The following is a 17182-nucleotide window of genomic DNA, read 5'->3' as shown; positions in this document are numbered from 1 at the left end:
GCCGTTCTTTAGTTATACATGATGTAACTAACACTAAGCAGAAAAAAAGTAACCAATTTTTAACAAGTTTTGCTTTATAAAAAAATTTCAATTTTGTAACGGTCAAAACGGCCAACAACTAATTTTTAAATATTAATTAATCGCTTAAATATATTTATTTTATTATAAATTTGCGTAATAATAATGAATTTATTTATTAAGCAATAAAATTTTCAAAAACTTGATTGGTAATCAAATAATTAATCAATTATTTAATAGAAACAAAAAGAAACACGTTTCTGATGTTTAACCTTCATAATCATTTGAATTAACCGTTTAAAAACGTATTTTCACGAAATTACCTCAAAAACAATGAACTATTAAGGTTATTTTGTCTGGAACTGATTTAGTGTTAAATTTTATGACAAATTATTTAAATAACAACTCAAAAATTATTTTATAAAAGTTATCAACAAAAAAATCAAAATTTTAATTTTTTACTTAAAAATGCTTAAAAACCTAAATTAAAATTTTAAATATTCATAACTCACCGTAATTGGCGGTTTGGTGACAGCTTCCCCATAGATCACCTTGTTTCCGGCTGTTCCGGAAGCTTCGCGTACTTCGGCTTCGTCACCGGATCTTTCATCGCGTCGCCAAATTAAAACAACTCTCAGGTTTTCAAAAACTAACCCAACCAATCTCACAATCACATGTCTGTTACTGCCCGAGTTATAATTAATTTTTCATCGCATAGATTTTCCAACCGGTCGATAATTCTATGCCGACTTCACTGTGGAAACACAACTAACTGCTTTCAATCGACGGTAATAACCAGTTATTTTGATTTCTACCTGCATACACAATCGACAGTATGCAATGCGAGTGAACGTCCGCCGAATTTCGATTTATTCGGTGGTGTTGTGTGCGCTATGGCTGCGCGACATGTTCGTGCGAGAAGCTCCGCACGCGAACGATCGCTGGCGACTGCAGGACTGTGCAGGACAGCGCGCCGCCGGGAAATTCTCACGGTTGTCGGCTGGCATGCCGAGATGCGCCGACACGCACACCGACTCATCGCGAAGACACATTGTGTGTGTGTGTACGGCACACACAATACAAACTCGTTTGTTTCTTGAGTTTTACGGTGTCCGCGTATTGTATGCGAGCGCCATTGCTGTCAAAAATAATGTGTCAAAACTTTCAAACGAAGCTCGCGGACGAAAAGTTTTCGTAATGTCCTCGAGTTTTAATGAATTAATGAGTTAATTTACTTGCACCGACAGCATTGTGCCATTAAACCAGAGAATTTATCGCTAAACAAGCGAATGCAGAGAAGAGCTGAGCGAAAAAGCATGTTTTATGTATTATTTCCTAAATTTAACATACGGCGTGCTGTGACGGTGATAAATTTTGATATATTTACATTTCAGCGTTAAATTGGTAAATATGTATTTTAAAATCTAAATATTTTGTGTAAATAATTTATCTTCTTTATGATTTTAATATAGGCAACCCATTATACAGCAAACAGTGAATATACTAAGGGGGAATATCTGAATGAGTAATAGTTCCGCCTCACATAATTTACACATCTGTCGAATAAAAGTTAAATGCGTTAGCGTGTCAGACATGAGAATTACCTGTTTATCGATTAATAAACAGGTGACACTATACACAATAGGTGAACTAGTAGGTAACGCTTTTTCTCTTTGCACAAACATGTTGTGAATAATGTGAATGTTGTGCAGAGAATAAACGAGGGAATAAGGTCGACTTGTTGCGCTAAAAAGCGCAGCTAGCAAAACTGCAAATGTGCTATAATAAACATATTTGTTATATGCTATAATTGAATTATAACGGGGCGCCAACAGACATGTAGCACGGTTTCGTTTAATAACTTTAATAACAACGAGTATTAATTAATTAATTAATTACTTGAAAACGGAATGTCAAAATTCCAAGTGTATTGTATGCTCAAATAAATAACGCATTCAAAAAGTAAAAAGTATTAGAAATTATTTTAAATAAACAAGATAATAATAATAAACATACTTTTCAATGATTATTTTGTTTGAGTCATAACTTTGTACTCATTTCATTGATGTCTGTTTTATGATGATTATTCTATTCAGAATTTAATGAAGAAATGATGCTATAATGTTTGTAAACCTACGATCATCAGTGTGTTAAAATTAATAATTAAATAATGAGTATACTGACTCATTACAAACGCGAGTTTTAACTGAACTATAAAACAATAACAATTGTGTTATTAATTAACGTACATACTCTGCATCTAATTTGTAAATATGTTGTTGATAACAAAGTTCATTAACAAATGCAACCACATAAACACAAAATTTTTGTCAATACGAAAATATGAAAGGATTATGTTAACAATAAGAACTTTTAATTGAATTTTATTCAATTATATTATACACTTGCGTTTATTATACAATCAGGGATGAAATCTGGCTGAATTATTTATTTAAATATTTTAAACACGCAATGGTTATTCACCTGACTGAACATGTGTAATTTTGGCACCTTCAAAATGTAGCCGGAATGTTTTCAAGTTGGTTATACGCAAACAGAATTACTCCGGTAAATACGTCTTAGGGTGGTCCTTAAAATGCATTTTTTTTTTAATTTCTTTGCTCCCAGGGGCTTAAACGCTTTCAAATCGATAAAAAATAATTTCCTGAAAATTTGAGCTCTTAATATTAACTTTAAGATAGTCCGCACTCTCAGATAAGGTTTTTATGGAGATTACTTGGCAGAAAATGGATTTTAAGTAACAAATCGCGACATATTTATTGTAAATTTAATTCTCCATGTAAAAAATACCTCATACATATTTACTGCACCTATTGACTATTCGAATACTAAGCCTTAATCTTTTTTCATATTATCCACTATTGCAGATTTTCGAGTATCACCATAATATTGCTTATATTCTGATAAAAATTGAACAATAAACTCCTATTTGCTATTATTTGCTATATATTCTAAATAGTATCAAGTCAATAGGTGCAGTAAATATGTATGAGGTATTTTTTACATGGAGAATTAAATTTACAATAAATATGTCACGGTTTGTTACTTAAAATCCATTTTCTGCCAAGTAATCTCCATAAAAACCTTATCTGAGAGTGCGGACTATCTTAAAGTTAATATTAAGAGCTCAAATTTTCAGGAATTTTTTTATCGATTTGAAAGCGTTTAAGGCCCTGGGAGCAAAGAAATTCAAAAAAATGCATTTTAAGGACCACCCTAATATAGTTTAATAGTTATTGTGCTATTCAGGATCGAGATGAATCCAAGAAATCATAGATCATCAAAATCTGTCCAGCTGTTCTTGAGTTATAACGGCTGTAAGTAACACTAACCAAATAACAAAACTAACCAAATTGTACTAAATTTTTGTTTTATAAAGAAAATATTTTAATTTTATTAAAAAATTGATCTATTCAATAATCCATGTCCTTTTGTCCCTTTTCTACTTAATTCTGTAAAGAATATTATCTAATTAAATGCAATTACACGTCAATTAATTAATTAATTAGTAAATGCACACCAACTAACCCAGTTTATGTTATCTTGCAACAGTTTTCCTCTGTGTTACAACCATTGCTGACTAGTAATAAAAAAGACAGCGTTTATTTTATGGCGTAATTGATGAGTATGGCAAAATAATTAGGTTAATTGATGAAATACTGCTTCAAGAGCACGTTTTGAATGCCCAAACTAAAAAAAATAAACAATTCTCTATTGCATTGGCACTGAACAGAGAACATTTTTACTGCATTCAACAATACCACGTTTTACTTTGTTTATTTTGAGTCATATCCCAACTTGATAATACTCTTATCAATTACTCTTCCAAATCAATCAAGAATTAACTTTGAACTTGTAACTACTCCCAATAAACTAGTGTCAACAAAACTATCTTAAAGTAATTATCATAGCCACGTGTTCGCAATCTACATTCTCATTGATTTAGTACCAATTTAAGTACCAATATAGCAATAACCCGGCGTATGTTAAACATGTTTCTATGTTTTTACTCTTTTATCCACCTACATTTTTAATTTAAATCGATTTTAATAAGCGTAAGTCACACACTCACCAATGCGTAGTGTAATCAGGTCGTATCCACATGTTCCGTGCACGATATCACCCACTGTAATCATACACGAGCGAGCCGAGAAAACTTGTAGAGTTGTAACGTGTACTCGGCAACACGCACTATTTCGCACTGGCACGAAACCGGACGAAGCGGACTTCTCGAACGTGGACTACTATTCCATTGACTGCCACTACCGGACCCCACAGAAGAATCTATCGCACAACACACCAAATATCCCACTACATCATTTATATTACTAGCAATGTAGTTTATTGGACACTGATTGGATGTTTACAGAAAAAACAAATGCCAATCAAGTTGTTGATTATACTTCGATATTCACATGTTTTCTGACTTGTTTCGCCAAGAAAAAAAAACACCGCGCACGTTTGCTGCAATGACGTTAGTGCGATTGGAATTTTAATGAATTTTCACTTTTATAACACATGTACCGTTAAACGCGCGTCTAATTTTATTTCCGCTGATAACACCGAATAAATTCTGAGAATATTGAGACGAAAATGTAATCGACTACTTTTATCGTTTATAAACGCGCACTTAAACAAACGAATAATTTACGGCCGTAACGTGGATTAAAACAATTGACAAACAAGTTAAGCACTGAATTTAAAGCTCATGTTCACATGCTGCCTGCTGTTCAGCTTCAGTGGAGATTTATAAATTACAATCACGGACGTAAGAATGATCAGCAGTTTTAGTTTACCGGTGACGTTGAGGTTTTAAACACACCGGCGCATGTGAATCGTCTATAATTATTGATATATCCACCCACTCACGCACAATTCACGTCGATAACGTTCAATAATCCTCATTTATTAATCACCGCCGCTTAGAATCCATAATTGAGGGTCGCGAGTTGGCGCAGGAAACAAAACACGATCGCGTACACATTAGCTAACCTAACAAACTAGTTATGGGGTTATGCAGCCAAGTCAACTCCATCGAAATTATCAGCAGGTAATAAGAAATTAATTAATTATTAATAACAAATAGTCTCTATATTATTGCTTGTAGGTTGATATTCTAATAAAAATGGAGAAGATTTATCCATCTGTTGAAGAACTATCAACAATTGAAACATCAATCAGATGTACAGAAGTAAATTGCACAGCAATTTTCAAGTCTAGGTCAAATTTAAATTTGCATCTAGCCAGGCACCACAAGAGTCAAAACTCAGAAAAAATTCTTACAAAAGGTAACACACAAAGAAGCTATCATTGTCCATCAAATGTATGCATTTATCACTCTGAAAAGTGTTTCAAATCAATGAAATACCTAAAACAACACTATATCAAAGTCCACTCAGTGAAAAACCACAAATGCACAAAATGTCACTCAGGCTTTGCTACAGAACATCTAAAAACTTACATGTTGAATACTGTGGGATAAATTTCAAATGTCCTGAATGTCCAGCTGAATATGCATGCTATGACACACTGACAACACATGCAAGAAGAAAAGGACATAAAATCTTTGCTAAATTAAAGTACAAAGCATTATTCAATGGTGATACAAATGCTTGCACAAGAATAATGTGTGTGGTTGATGCAAAACCTGCAAAAGATTGATATTACCCAAAGATTTTCTTACAATCAATGCTGAAGAGAATAAAACAATTGAAGATACAAGAATCAAAAGAAAACGTCGAAATAAAACAGAAATGCAAACACAAACGCATAAAATACAAGCGATAACATCATCAGCTGGTACACAAACGGAACTTGTATCTATACATGCATCAACAGTGGTTGAGAATATTACAATGTCCAAGAAAAGCATCAAAACACAAACAACTACAGTTACATCAAGTACACGCGCATGCAATACATCATTTGATGTAAATTTACTCGATATCAATGATGATGTGCAGAGGAATTCATTAGGCACACAAACATTGAGTCCGAATATCCTATCTCAATCAATAACAATTTCTAATCACCGTAATATTACACCCATTCAAATTCCAACGCACGTTGATCAAGGTATAGGAACCGAAGATCTGCTTCAATCGTACATTAATGACTGCAATGCAGACATGGAAACGCAAACGGACTGGTTTACAAACTTAGATCTGCTCACAAATGATGTGCATTCAAATAACTACACACAAACATGTGACGATATCTTACCGCCTGATTTACGCTTCAATAATACGCATACACAAACCGTTCTTAATGATATTTTACGTTCTGTTGGTAGCCAAACAAGTATGCGTGTTAACGGAGGCGTTTTTACCAATAATGAAACACAAACTGATTCAATCTATGAGGAATTACTGCAGGAAATCAACTCTTGATTGTAGGAGTGCATTTCTGTTGCGATTACATTTACAATTGAATTTTTAATAGTTTTCCGTTAATCATTAAATATTAAATCATATCACATTGAATTCATTGTATGTAATATTTGTGTTTAGTCATAGTGTGATGCTGACAGCATTTTTCTTCCTTTTCTTTAGTGTTACATGAATATTTGAATATTGTAAATACTGTACGTAATGAAACATCACTTATGCACCACTTACTAATATGTATGTACTGTAATTCTGTATGAGAAGTGAGAACAAAGTCAATAAATACGTTGTTAAAAAAGTTAGTAAAAAGTTATTACGCGAGTTGCACTTGTGATTATGATTAGCTTAAATGCCGCACACCGCTGTAGGCTCTGAGTGTGTACGCAAAATATTGTTGGCTTACAATCCATATAAAAAACTATCGTAATTCTCTAGCAATACCTAATCGAAAAATATTATTTACACGTATAACAGTTTTTATCGTTTTTCTTCTTTTTCTGGCGGGGTGAGTGTTTATAGCGCTGGGCCGGCGTCGGCGTCGTCATCGTCGTCGTCAGCATCATCGTCCGATATGTACGAAGTTTGTTCTGCTTCGTAACGCGAGAGGTTTTCGACGCGTGATGCTAATAAACGAAGATTTTCAACGCCGCTCAACAACTGTCTGTAATGTAAAACAATTGTTATGTTGGTTGCCTATATTGGAAAAACAAACTAACCAAGAAATACAATATTTTACATTTAACATTATGAATTAGACAAGTTTTTACGTTATAAGTACCTGAGAGAGTGTTCAGCAGTAGATGCAGCCGATCGTAAGTCTTGAGCCACATGACGTTGCGCCATTGGGTCAATTCGACTTGTTGAAGCACAGGGACCGCCTGCAGCGCCCTCTTCGCTTTTCAGCGCCATGTTTTCGCGTTTTAATCTACTCACTTCTTTCTAAAAAATTACCAAACGTAGTAAAGACTAAGTAAAACTACATAAAGTGGAAAACTTACGTTTAATAGTTTAACTTCCTGGCGTAATTTCATAATGTTATTTTCGGACGAAGTTGCTCTTATCTAAAATACACGAATTTTTATTATTCATACACAAAAGTTTAAAAATTTCACTTACTTTACTGCGTTCAAGATTCTCTTCAACTTGTTCCCACGCCTTTGCTAAATTCTGCGTGTATTCGTGATTCTTACTCCGTGCCAAATCTAATTCCTGTGCTAAACAATCAGCCAACCTGGTTTTCTCAGCTAACTGCCTTCTGGTTCCATCCAATTCCACTCTTAACCTATCTGCTTCCCATTCTGCACTACTACCCTCATTATCAACCACTGCAACATTTCCTCCACCAGGAGCAGTGTCTGCCAAGAAATCCGGCAGACTTTTTGAATTCCCCACCTCAGGTGCAATCACCTGAGGGCTATTTCTTACTGTAGGTCTATTCTGTGCTTCACCACTTAATGGCAAATCCAAAGGGAACTCTGCCTGTGGCCTGTAGGACACCCTCTCATTTCTGTCTCTTTCACTTCTATCCATGGTGCAGTCAGGCAGGTTGTCATGATTGTTTAAGTAACACTGTTCAATGACTAGATGATCCTGGACGAAATCCGGCAGCGCTGATGGATACTCATTTACCAAACGTGAAGACATGTGCTGGTCGGATATTTCGACATCCGACGGCGGCGGTATACTCACTGGTCTACCCTCACAGAATACTTTTGGCCTAGCACCTTGATTGTGATAGCTTCTGTCTGCTGTATTGATGAAGTGACGAAACGAGAAGGGGTTGTCTTCCTTGCGGACGTTTTGATCATGCATGGCTGTGAATTGTTTATAATTAGGACAAGTTAGAATAAAAACAATTGAGTGTTTACCTGGTTGTTGGGGATTCAAGTCGGGTTGAGCGCGCTTCGAAGGTCTGTCATTCTGCGAGCTGACCAAGTCCAAGTCGATCGTTTCGATGTCAGAGGATGAGTCGTCGCTGGCTGGCGTTCCGACAGTTCGCTTCGGTTGGTTATCGTCGCCATCAGCCATAGTTGGTTTTTAAAAAGCGAGTTACAGCCGCATCATTCGCATCTTTTCCGCATCGCATTTGGTTGGATTGCTTGTCATAGGTTAGGAACTCTTTTGACAACAACTGACAGCGATTGGAAAATAAACACAACCGACTTTTGCCAGCGGATAGGCAACCTTCGATACAAATTAATTTTGCGGTTGGTTTTCCAAAGTAAATATTAAAATAATGTAATGTTATATTGAAAATCAATTTAATATATTAAATTATTTAATAATACTGATATAATTAGTTTATATCAAATTAATATTATATGCGTTTTCTTAATATATATTTCCTCAGTTCGGCTAACTGCAGTTGGCAGCACTGAACAACCATGTCACTCATTTTATCACAATAATCTTGCAATGGCCGCCAAGGTCGCCGACGCCGCAGACAAACAATCGCCATTTTTAACAACAGTCCACATTTTCCCCTTGACCGAAATGCGTCGATAAGGGGCTGTTTTCCACCCACAACACATATTAAATCTAGTGCATCTTGTGTATGTGATGTTTGATTGACTAATAGACGCGTAAACGCAAGCGTTCGTTCAAAATGACGCAATTCTTGCCGCATAATTTGTTGGCGTTATTTGCCCCACGCGACCCTATTCCATTTCTACCACCTGCGAGCAAGTTACCCCACGAGAAGAAAAATCGTGGATATGGTGGCGTCGGTGATTTTTTAGACCAATTTGAAGTAAGCACAAAATTTTAAATAAATTTTTTTCTATAATTTACCAATTTTTTTTTATAATTATAGGATCCAAAAGATACTCCACCACCTACAAGAGTTGAAACAAGAGAAGAACGCGTCGAGCGACGCAGAAGAGAACGTGCCGAGCAAGTTGCTTACAAGTTGGAACAGGAGATAGCAGTTTGGGATCCTACTGGGGCTACAAATGTCACTTCAGATCCATTCAAAACCTTATTTGTTGCAAGAATTGTAATTATACAAATTTTAGTCATATTTTCTTTACTAATTTTGTTTTAAACTTAGAATTATGATACATCTGAATCAAAACTGAGGAGAGAGTTTGAAGGCTATGGACCAATCAAAAAGATCCTCCTCATCCACAACACCGTCAATGGCAAACCGCGAGGATACGCGTTCATTGAATATGAACACGAGCGCGACATGCACTGTGAGTACCCAATCTGCACACCGTTCCGACATACTCAGTAGAAAAGCATCTTAAACTGCCGGCGTCGGGCGCCGCTATTTAAGGTACTTTTGCGCGACGGTGTGTGGAGCAGCGAGCGAGCCACGTAGCCAGCAATCTCCGCGAGCGTAAACCAATCAACATGCCTAAATATATACATACATAACGACGTTCGCAATGCTGCACATGAGAAGAATTAATACGTAGTTTTCTATTTTTTATACAGTCCGAGCTGCAGGCAACTAGTGCCGTTTGTCCTCATACTTCCGCTTTTTGCTGGCTATATAGGTTTGTATGTGTGGTAAGAGAAACCCTACATACAAATACGTTCTTTTATATGATGCATATTTTACTTTTGTCTGTTGGGGTTTTGTTTTCAAATACGCATTTAGTCGATTCGCGGCGTGTGATAGTTATATTCACTCTTAGCCTTCTTCTTTGAATCAATAATGTTTTGTTGCTTTTTGAACCAACAATCGAAGCGAAATTAATTCTAAACTAAAAACACCGTCTAGTAACCTAGTTGTTAATTTATATGAGGTGTCTGCGCGTTGTAAGTAATTGCGCACCAGGTAAACTAGAACTTAAAACGTGAGGATTCTTGGATATCGCGACAATAAGTAAATTTTCCGTTCACTTACGTAAGTAACTGGGTAGGTATACTTGAATAATACCTAGTTATCTTTATCTTATCTGGTAATATCTCCGACTGGTCACCCGGACAAAAAAAAGACAGCCTATGTATGTCAAAGCAGCGAAAGTGGACATTTTCAATTCTGTCTCGTTTTGAATGAACAAATAACAAACAAAGTAAGAAACAATAAAAGAGAGTACAAACGGGATGTGTAAGTCGAACGAGTCGAACATGGTAGAAACAGGACATTATCTTTTGATGTAATTGCGCGTGCCGTGGACTGGTGTGCTTAAATAGTGTGTGTTTCCATTGCAGCTGCGTACAAACATGCGGATGGTAAGAAAATTGACGGGCGGCGAGTACTCGTTGATGTTGAGCGGGCTCGCACAGTCAAGGGATGGCTTCCAAGGCGGTTAGGTAAGAATCAACAATCAAAATTTTAAAATTTAAATTAATTAAACCATAAAATTCCAGGTGGTGGTTTGGGTGGTACGAGACGTGGTGGTCCCGACGTGAACATTAAACATTCTGGCCGCGAAGATAACGAACGCGAGCGTGAGCGTTATCGCCTGGAACGGGAGCGCGAGGAACGCGGTGGAGGCGGCGGCGGCGGCGGTGGTGGTGGTGGTGGCCGTGAACGCGATCGCGAACGTGGGGGAGGTTATGGTAATGCCGGCGGTGGCGGAGGAGGAGGCGGTGCGGGCGCAGGTGGTGGCGGCGGTGGTAATTTCGATCGGCGCCGGTCACGATCCCGCGAACGCAGGAAACGTTCACGGTCCAGATCGCCACGGCGTGAGAAACGCCGCCGAAGCCGCGAGCGACGCGCTGCTGAACCGGATGTCGAGGATGTTGATAGACGGTCAAGGGATAGGATAGAGATCGGTAAGTTGGTCCCAATCTATGCTAAACTATGTAATTTGATGAATGTATATTTTTATTATTTGCAGTGATCGTGATAGGGAACGTAAACGCAGAAGGTCAAAGTCTCGCGATCGGGACCGTGACAGGGAGCGTAAACGCGAACGCCGGGAGCGGCGCGAGCGTGAGCGTGGTGAACGCGGCGAGCGGTTAGAATATATTAAGACAGACGAGGGTGGTGAAATCCGCGTCAAGGAGGAACCCGTCGACGGTAAGACAATTTTTTCAACAACGTTTTTATCTTCATGCAACGAAGTTTCAAGAGTTTTATACTAAAACTCGCATTTTGTTGCGATTTCATTTGTTTCAAACATGAAGCTCGTTGCTAGATTGATTAATAGAAATGGCAACAGGGCCGCCAGACTTAAAGTTTTGCCTGGACGGTAGTAAACGCCTTTTACATTACTTTACACATCAAAATTACACATTTCCTAATCAACATAAACCAAATTTAGTTTAATAATAATTTTAATAATTTTGTTAACAGATTATCCAGACTATCAACAATATCAACAACAATACGAGTCGAATGTTAAATATGAAGACGAGGATGAGCGTAAGTACGACCCGACACAGCGAACGGAAGCAGCACGCGACGTTTCGCCGCCGAGGATGACGAATACGAGGAGGGAGAGGCTTACTAAGCGACAAAAAAAACCTAGATTTACGTTAAGTTGCCACTGTAGCGCGTCGACTAGCGATTAGATAAAGTAATTATGATATGGTAAAGCATGCGTGCGAAGCTCGTGCGCAAAAAGCATCGCAAATCACGACGACACTCCCGACGCTTTCTCCACACGCATTTTGCATTTGAATATTCCGTATCACAACGCTCTCGAAATCGTCGAGTCACTTATTCGCGTTGAGTCCAAAGGCGCGGGAGTGTCGTGGGGTAATCTTACGTTGCACAAAACACTGAATGACGTGATGGTTATTTTATTTGATTTATTTCAAGTGTGTGTGGAGAGTGTATAACTGTGTAACAAACAAGTTTCTGTTTATCTAGCATATATAACGTGACCTTAAATTTTAAGTTTGGTTCAGACTCGTGTAGGAAATAAAGTGCACTCGATTTTCGATCCTGAACGAACGCGTTTGCTCTTGGTTGTGCGATGTGCATCCTATTTGTTTACACCGATCCCGATCCTGCCCAAGATGGTTACCGACTCATCGTTGCGTCGAACCGCGATGAGTATTATGTCCGACCGGCGAAGAAAGCGTTTAAATGCGAGACGACAGGCGTGATTGCTGGTAAATTAAACTTGTATTTTCGAGGAAATTGCAAGAGTTACAACGGATAACATTTTAGGAAGAGATATGGAAGTTGGGCGAGAAGGCGGTAGCTGGCTTGGCATGTCAACTTATCCCACAGATGCCTATAAATATCGATTCGGTGCGCTGTTGAACGTTACGGGGGAATCGAAAGAATCGCACAAAGGACGCGGATTTATTGTCATTGATTACCTGGAGGGAACAATGCCCATCGAGGATTATCAGCAGTATTTGCACAAGGATGATGTAGATTATCACAGTTATAATTTTGTTAGCATCGATTTGGGGTATTGCATGCATACAGGATGTTTTAAATTAGTTTAATGTGTGAATTTCAGTAAAGAAATCACAATTCGTCATACGACTAACGCGGAGAATGAAATCGATTCGTCATTTGATGGAACAGGAAAACAAGTGCTTGCTTTCGGTAATAGCACCGTAACGACGCCATTACAAAAAGTTTTAGCTGGTAGAACGCAATTCGAAAGCATTGTGAACAAATTAAATAGTAAAAAGCTTAGTGGACAACTCACATATCAACTTATAGAGTTACTAAAGTTAACTGAAAGGTATTTAAATGTTTTCTGTTTATAATAGTAATATTATATTGTTAGTATTTGATTAGACATCTACCAGATCCAGAATTACAAAGGAGAGCACCGAAATCCTACAAAGAACTGTCATCTATTTACGTAGAAATGGTTCAACCCGGCTATGGTACCAGGTAATACTAAATCAACAAATTTAAATAATAAACTAATTTAAATATAATTGTTTGAAAGAACGCACACGGTAATATTGGTAGATCATGACTGGAATTTGCAATTTAAAGAAGTCACGATGAAGGAACCAATCAACGCGGAGCAACCGGAATGGGAAGATACTAACATAACTGATTAAGTAAATTAATATTCTAGTCATCTTATTTTAACTTAAACACTATAGCATAAGAAAAGACATGAGTTTATGTACCTTCTATACTTTAATGTAATATTATATACGTACTGCTCTAAGCGCTATTATTTGTTCAAATTTAGACAAAGTATCGTTATCGTTTCAAGTGTACCTACATTTATGACGTCGCCGGTGCGAAGGTTAATGTTCAATTGTGCGCACCTGACCTTTCACGAGTGTAGTTATTTCTTTATAAAGTCTTATCAAGGCAGTGACAGTCTACACCTTATCGTTATAATGTTGTTGATATTATTGAATTTTAAATCTATAAATGTATCAATTGTATACATTCAATATTTATTTGCATTACAATATTCTTATACATTAGCTCAGTCTAATTTGGTCTTGGCCATTACAGTTACATAATAAACAATACAAATAGGTAGAAACATATTAGTTAGTTTGACGTGCATTTTTGGTGAGCGTTTAGTCTTGGTTAGTATTAATTTGTCGAAATAATTGATCATGAGTGAAGAATAAGGGCTTTCGCATGAAATGTTGAAGTGAGGGCTGAGATAATCGTTTATTATTCTTGAACACAATGAGATTCGTATATTTAGGGACTCTTTTCCACTTTGTGCGCAATATTGTAAGATTATAAGATTTTTGCGGATCGAGAGCAGGTATAACTAGGCAACACGCAGTGCACTACACGCTCAGTCCTACTTTTCGCAGTTTTCTCTTATCTCTTTGATATTTAATCAGAGTTGATTTCTTTAAAACCCTTATTATTCACGTGTATAAACACTTCAACATAATTTGTTTTAAAAAGTTACAATTACGAGATTCTTAAAATATACCACGTGATTTGACATGCAGATTATTACTTATGTTATTATTACTGTTAGTTTACCAACTCCTATTTCCCCGCTTATTTCAAATCATAACAGAAATGATAATGCGGTGGATCGGGCGGAATTGGTGGCGGATCCTGCGGAATAGTAACACCTTCCGCGTCCAACAATCTCAATTTAATCTCCATGGACAAAAGGATGTCCAGATCTTTCTCGGCCTCTTTACTCTGCATCCGCTGCCCCAGCAATGAATTAATCCCATCCGTCCAATACGCAAAGATTAACTCATCCGCTGCGATACAGTCCAACGACTGCAGATCGACGCCTTCCAGCGCCAACGAGAACGCCAGCTGATGCGCTGCTTTCCTCCCCCGCATATTCGGGCAGTCTTTACCAACAAGCAACGCACGAATATCCGAAACCGCTAGTTTCGATGTAAGTTCTTCGGTTGAAGGCGCACTTTTTTCATCGCAATCACCATAGTGGAGGACTTTTTGATTAGGCGACAGTCGCATGTACCAATACTTATCTTTAATACGTTGTCCACGCGCGGAATACTTAGTAAAACGTGTTCCTTCGATCAGGAACGAGATGCGTTGTTGGTGGATGAGATTCAAAATGTCCGGCGTGATTTGTTCTTTGAGTTCAACAATGGGAGTTGCGTGTGATTCCCATTTTTCTCTCGAAGTGCGTTCCTGCTGCCACAAGGCTGTAATCTCGCTATATGTCAATGACAACAAACGTGTTTTAAGTTGTTCTAAAGACACAGGCGATGTCTGCAGGGCTCTGATGATCTGTTCTCGAACAACCGAAGCAACTTTACCAAAATCCTCTGAAGTAGCGCGCATTTCTTTCCATGTTTTATTTAACAAAACAATACAAATGCAGAATGTTTCCTCGAAAGGATAATCATGCGTGAAGAATAAAGCTTGATAAGCTCCGCCTTGTTCCGAAGGAGATTCACCAATTTTTAACAACTCGCATAAAATACGCACTAATTCAACGCTTGCACGTCCGAAAGGACATTCGTGTTCATCTGCTCGGCAGCTGTTCTCTAATACAAGTTTAGTGTAGTTGTCAGGATGATTACGAGCAAAATAAACCATACAATCGAGTGCTAATAATCCAGGTGGGGTTTCAGTAAAATCCAGAGCTGGATTTATATCATTACGAAAACCAAGTTTTTTGTAATCACGTGTAAAACCAACAGGACCTCGAATACTCCCAGCACCTTCTCCATCGAAGGCTATGCGTCGCAGTTCTTTAATTTTATCGTGACCATCTTGATCCTAAGGACAATTAAATTTTACATACAGCACAACTACCAGAATTTATTTGTTAGTAAAAATAAAAAAGATCTAAACATATACATGCTTAATAAAATAATCTGCACTAACCTGTGGATCCATTTTGGTCTTCATCCTCTGCTCCAACAAGCCAAGAATCAAAGTTTGCAGCACATACAACTGATGCGCCATTTCTGCTCCTTCCACAGCTCCAGTTTGAAGAATATTCTGCTGAATAACTTGTCTTAACTGTTTGGAAGCCAATGTAGCAGCAATTGATCTCCTCTTGGTGAAATCTGCTTTAATCAACAAGGCATTAATCAAAGCAACAGTATTTTGTTGAACTACCGAAGACTCCTGAAGGTGGGTGATTAAAGAACTGACTGGAACTTCTTTCTCAACCTGTTCATACCCTTGACTACTATTCAAAACAATATTTTCCAATATTGATAGTGCTGCCTGACCAATGTCCTTCTCCTGTGAAGTGTTCACATACCCAGCAATTCTACTAATGAACTGCCCATCAAGAATGTCCCAAGATACACTTCCATGCTCCATTAATTCAACAAATGATAGCAGTGAGTAAGCAAGAAGAGCACCTTTTGATTTACCACCTTCTATGTGTTTGATAATCAAAGTTAAACCCTGCTTGCTGATGAATTCTAAAGCAAAAGTAATATCAGCACTTAACTTGGACAGTTTTTGTACAGCTGCAGTTTTTTCCTCCACTGATCCAGCATTCAGTTTATGCAGGATATCTTGGGCAGTCTTAGATGGTGAGTATTCTAGGCGTATGACGGATCCGTTCTTAATCTCATTGCGATTCTTCTCGGTGATGTAGTTCTTGTTGTTGGTATCGTTGAATTGCAGTGCGTATTGGTCGGGCTCGGAGAGATTCCAGACGTTGCACAATTCTTGGATGATGCATGTAAGCGGTTGCTTTTGATTGAATTCGGTGAGATGCGGGACCATGTCGGTCATCTCGATCGCAATCTTCACGATGTTGGCGTCTTTTATTACAGGCATGATGAGATTTTGTAAAAGAACTTTTCGTCAGATGAAGATTCTTCATTCGAGTGTTTTGTTGTGTTGATTGCGGTGCAGTTAACGCATGACTAGTTGTTGGGAACGTATTACATTTTATTGCACTATCACTATGCTTCGGTATTGCTACACGTTCATTGTTTCAATATTAATCAATTAAACGCGATGACAAACCCTATAGTAAGAGGAGTCCGGCGGATGTACTCATCTTGATCATTATGCTTGACATGTCACGACTGGAATGCAGCAATTGCTATTGGGATAGGCAACCAATTGTACATGTTAAACTTGCATACACATTTGTTACATGTGGTAAGTTCATGTTTTATTTTATTTATTTTGACCATTTAAAGGTGCAGTGCGTTATTAATGTTTATTGAAAATAATTTTAATTTAATTTTTAAAATATTGTATTGCTGTAAAGCATGTTTATATACATTTTTACGAAGCAAATCAAATATTTATTATGCGATTTGTATATTTGAAATAGGCAACCAGTTCTACATCCTCATGCAAAATATGAACAAATTGGTTTTTCTGTTTTCAACAACATTCTACACACTTAACGAAAAAAAGGCCCCCAATCAATACAAATGTCTGCTATAAATTGCAATCTTATCTTATCTAAAGTTGAGTAAGTTAT

General features: G+C 37.4%; 5 protein-coding genes across 5 annotated transcripts; 3 read left to right on the top strand and 2 right to left on the bottom strand.

The window, feature by feature from the left end:
* The first annotated feature begins 5696 nt into the window (after nt 1-5696).
* Nucleotides 5697-6521, top strand: LOC135794916 (uncharacterized). The gene has a single exon (XM_065306403.1). The coding sequence runs from the start codon at nt 5793-5795 to the stop codon at nt 6426-6428; it is 636 nt and encodes a 211-aa protein (XP_065162475.1). The 5' UTR covers nt 5697-5792; the 3' UTR covers nt 6429-6521.
* On the bottom strand, nt 6454-8579 carry LOC135794915 (endosome-associated-trafficking regulator 1-like). Its single transcript, XM_065306402.1, has 5 exons — nt 8294-8579; nt 7542-8239; nt 7424-7486; nt 7204-7364; nt 6454-7086 (listed from the first exon to the last, which is right to left on the bottom strand). The coding sequence occupies exons 1-5, from the start codon at nt 8451-8453 to the stop codon at nt 6939-6941; spliced, it is 1230 nt and encodes a 409-aa protein (XP_065162474.1). The 5' UTR covers nt 8454-8579; the 3' UTR covers nt 6454-6938.
* A 248-nt stretch (nt 8580-8827) lies between these two features.
* On the top strand, nt 8828-13474 carry LOC135793141 (U1 small nuclear ribonucleoprotein 70 kDa-like). Its single transcript, XM_065303951.1, is given in 12 exon segments — nt 8828-9174; nt 9238-9420; nt 9475-9619; nt 10587-10688; nt 10746-11157; nt 11219-11400; nt 11677-11751; nt 11754-12440; nt 12499-12748; nt 12800-13030; nt 13087-13185; nt 13244-13474. Coding segments are annotated over 8 exon segments (1323 nt in total). The 5' UTR covers nt 8828-9030; the 3' UTR covers nt 11834-12440; nt 12499-12748; nt 12800-13030; nt 13087-13185; nt 13244-13474.
* Nucleotides 12302-13361, top strand: LOC135794611 (transport and Golgi organization protein 2-like). The gene is made up of 5 exons (XM_065305945.1): nt 12302-12440; nt 12499-12748; nt 12800-13030; nt 13087-13185; nt 13244-13361. Exons 1-5 carry the CDS (start codon nt 12302-12304, stop codon nt 13359-13361), a joined length of 837 nt encoding a protein of 278 aa, XP_065162017.1.
* A 217-nt stretch (nt 13475-13691) lies between the features above and the next one.
* Nucleotides 13692-16796, bottom strand: LOC135793139 (engulfment and cell motility protein 1-like). The gene is made up of 2 exons (XM_065303949.1): nt 15607-16796; nt 13692-15498 (listed from the first exon to the last, which is right to left on the bottom strand). The coding sequence occupies exons 1-2, from the start codon at nt 16519-16521 to the stop codon at nt 14287-14289; spliced, it is 2127 nt and encodes a 708-aa protein (XP_065160021.1). The 5' UTR covers nt 16522-16796; the 3' UTR covers nt 13692-14286.
* Between the last annotated feature and the right edge of the window lie 386 nt (nt 16797-17182).

The sequence above is a fragment of the Atheta coriaria genome, unplaced genomic scaffold, assembly GCF_025399875.1.
Source record: "Atheta coriaria isolate IRGN ID8LTWV9N9 unplaced genomic scaffold, Caltech_Dcor_3.1 hic_scaffold_6_pilon, whole genome shotgun sequence".
In the NCBI taxonomy this organism is placed as follows: Eukaryota; Metazoa; Arthropoda; class Insecta; order Coleoptera; family Staphylinidae; genus Dalotia; species Dalotia coriaria.
Note: the sequence above shows the minus strand (reverse complement) of the source record. Positions and strands in the feature narration are given on the sequence as shown.

What these genes read in the sequence shown, in the direction of transcription:
- LOC135794916 (XM_065306403.1), top strand. Translation starts at nt 5,793, where the DNA reads ATGCAAACACAAACGCATAAAATACAAGCGATAACATCATCAGCTGGT.
- LOC135794915 (XM_065306402.1), bottom strand. Translation starts at nt 8,453, where the DNA reads ATGGCTGATGGCGACGATAACCAACCGAAGCGAACTGTCGGAACGCCA. An exon ending in AGAATCTTGAACGCAGTAAA is followed by an intron (nt 7,487 to 7,541) that starts GTAAGTGAAATT and finishes CGTGTATTTTAG; the next exon opens with ATAAGAGCAACTTCGTCCGA. An exon ending in AGGAAGTTAAACTATTAAAC is followed by an intron (nt 7,365 to 7,423) that starts GTAAGTTTTCCA and finishes GTAATTTTTTAG; the next exon opens with AAAGAAGTGAGTAGATTAAA.
- LOC135794611 (XM_065305945.1), top strand. Translation starts at nt 12,302, where the DNA reads ATGTGCATCCTATTTGTTTACACCGATCCCGATCCTGCCCAAGATGGT. An exon ending in TTTGTTAGCATCGATTTGGG is followed by an intron (nt 12,749 to 12,799) that starts GTATTGCATGCA and finishes TGTGAATTTCAG; the next exon opens with TAAAGAAATCACAATTCGTC. An exon ending in TTACTAAAGTTAACTGAAAG is followed by an intron (nt 13,031 to 13,086) that starts GTATTTAAATGT and finishes GTATTTGATTAG; the next exon opens with ACATCTACCAGATCCAGAAT.
- LOC135793139 (XM_065303949.1), bottom strand. Translation starts at nt 16,521, where the DNA reads ATGCCTGTAATAAAAGACGCCAACATCGTGAAGATTGCGATCGAGATG. An exon ending in AGACCAAAATGGATCCACAG is followed by an intron (nt 15,499 to 15,606) that starts GTTAGTGCAGAT and finishes AATTGTCCTTAG; the next exon opens with GATCAAGATGGTCACGATAA.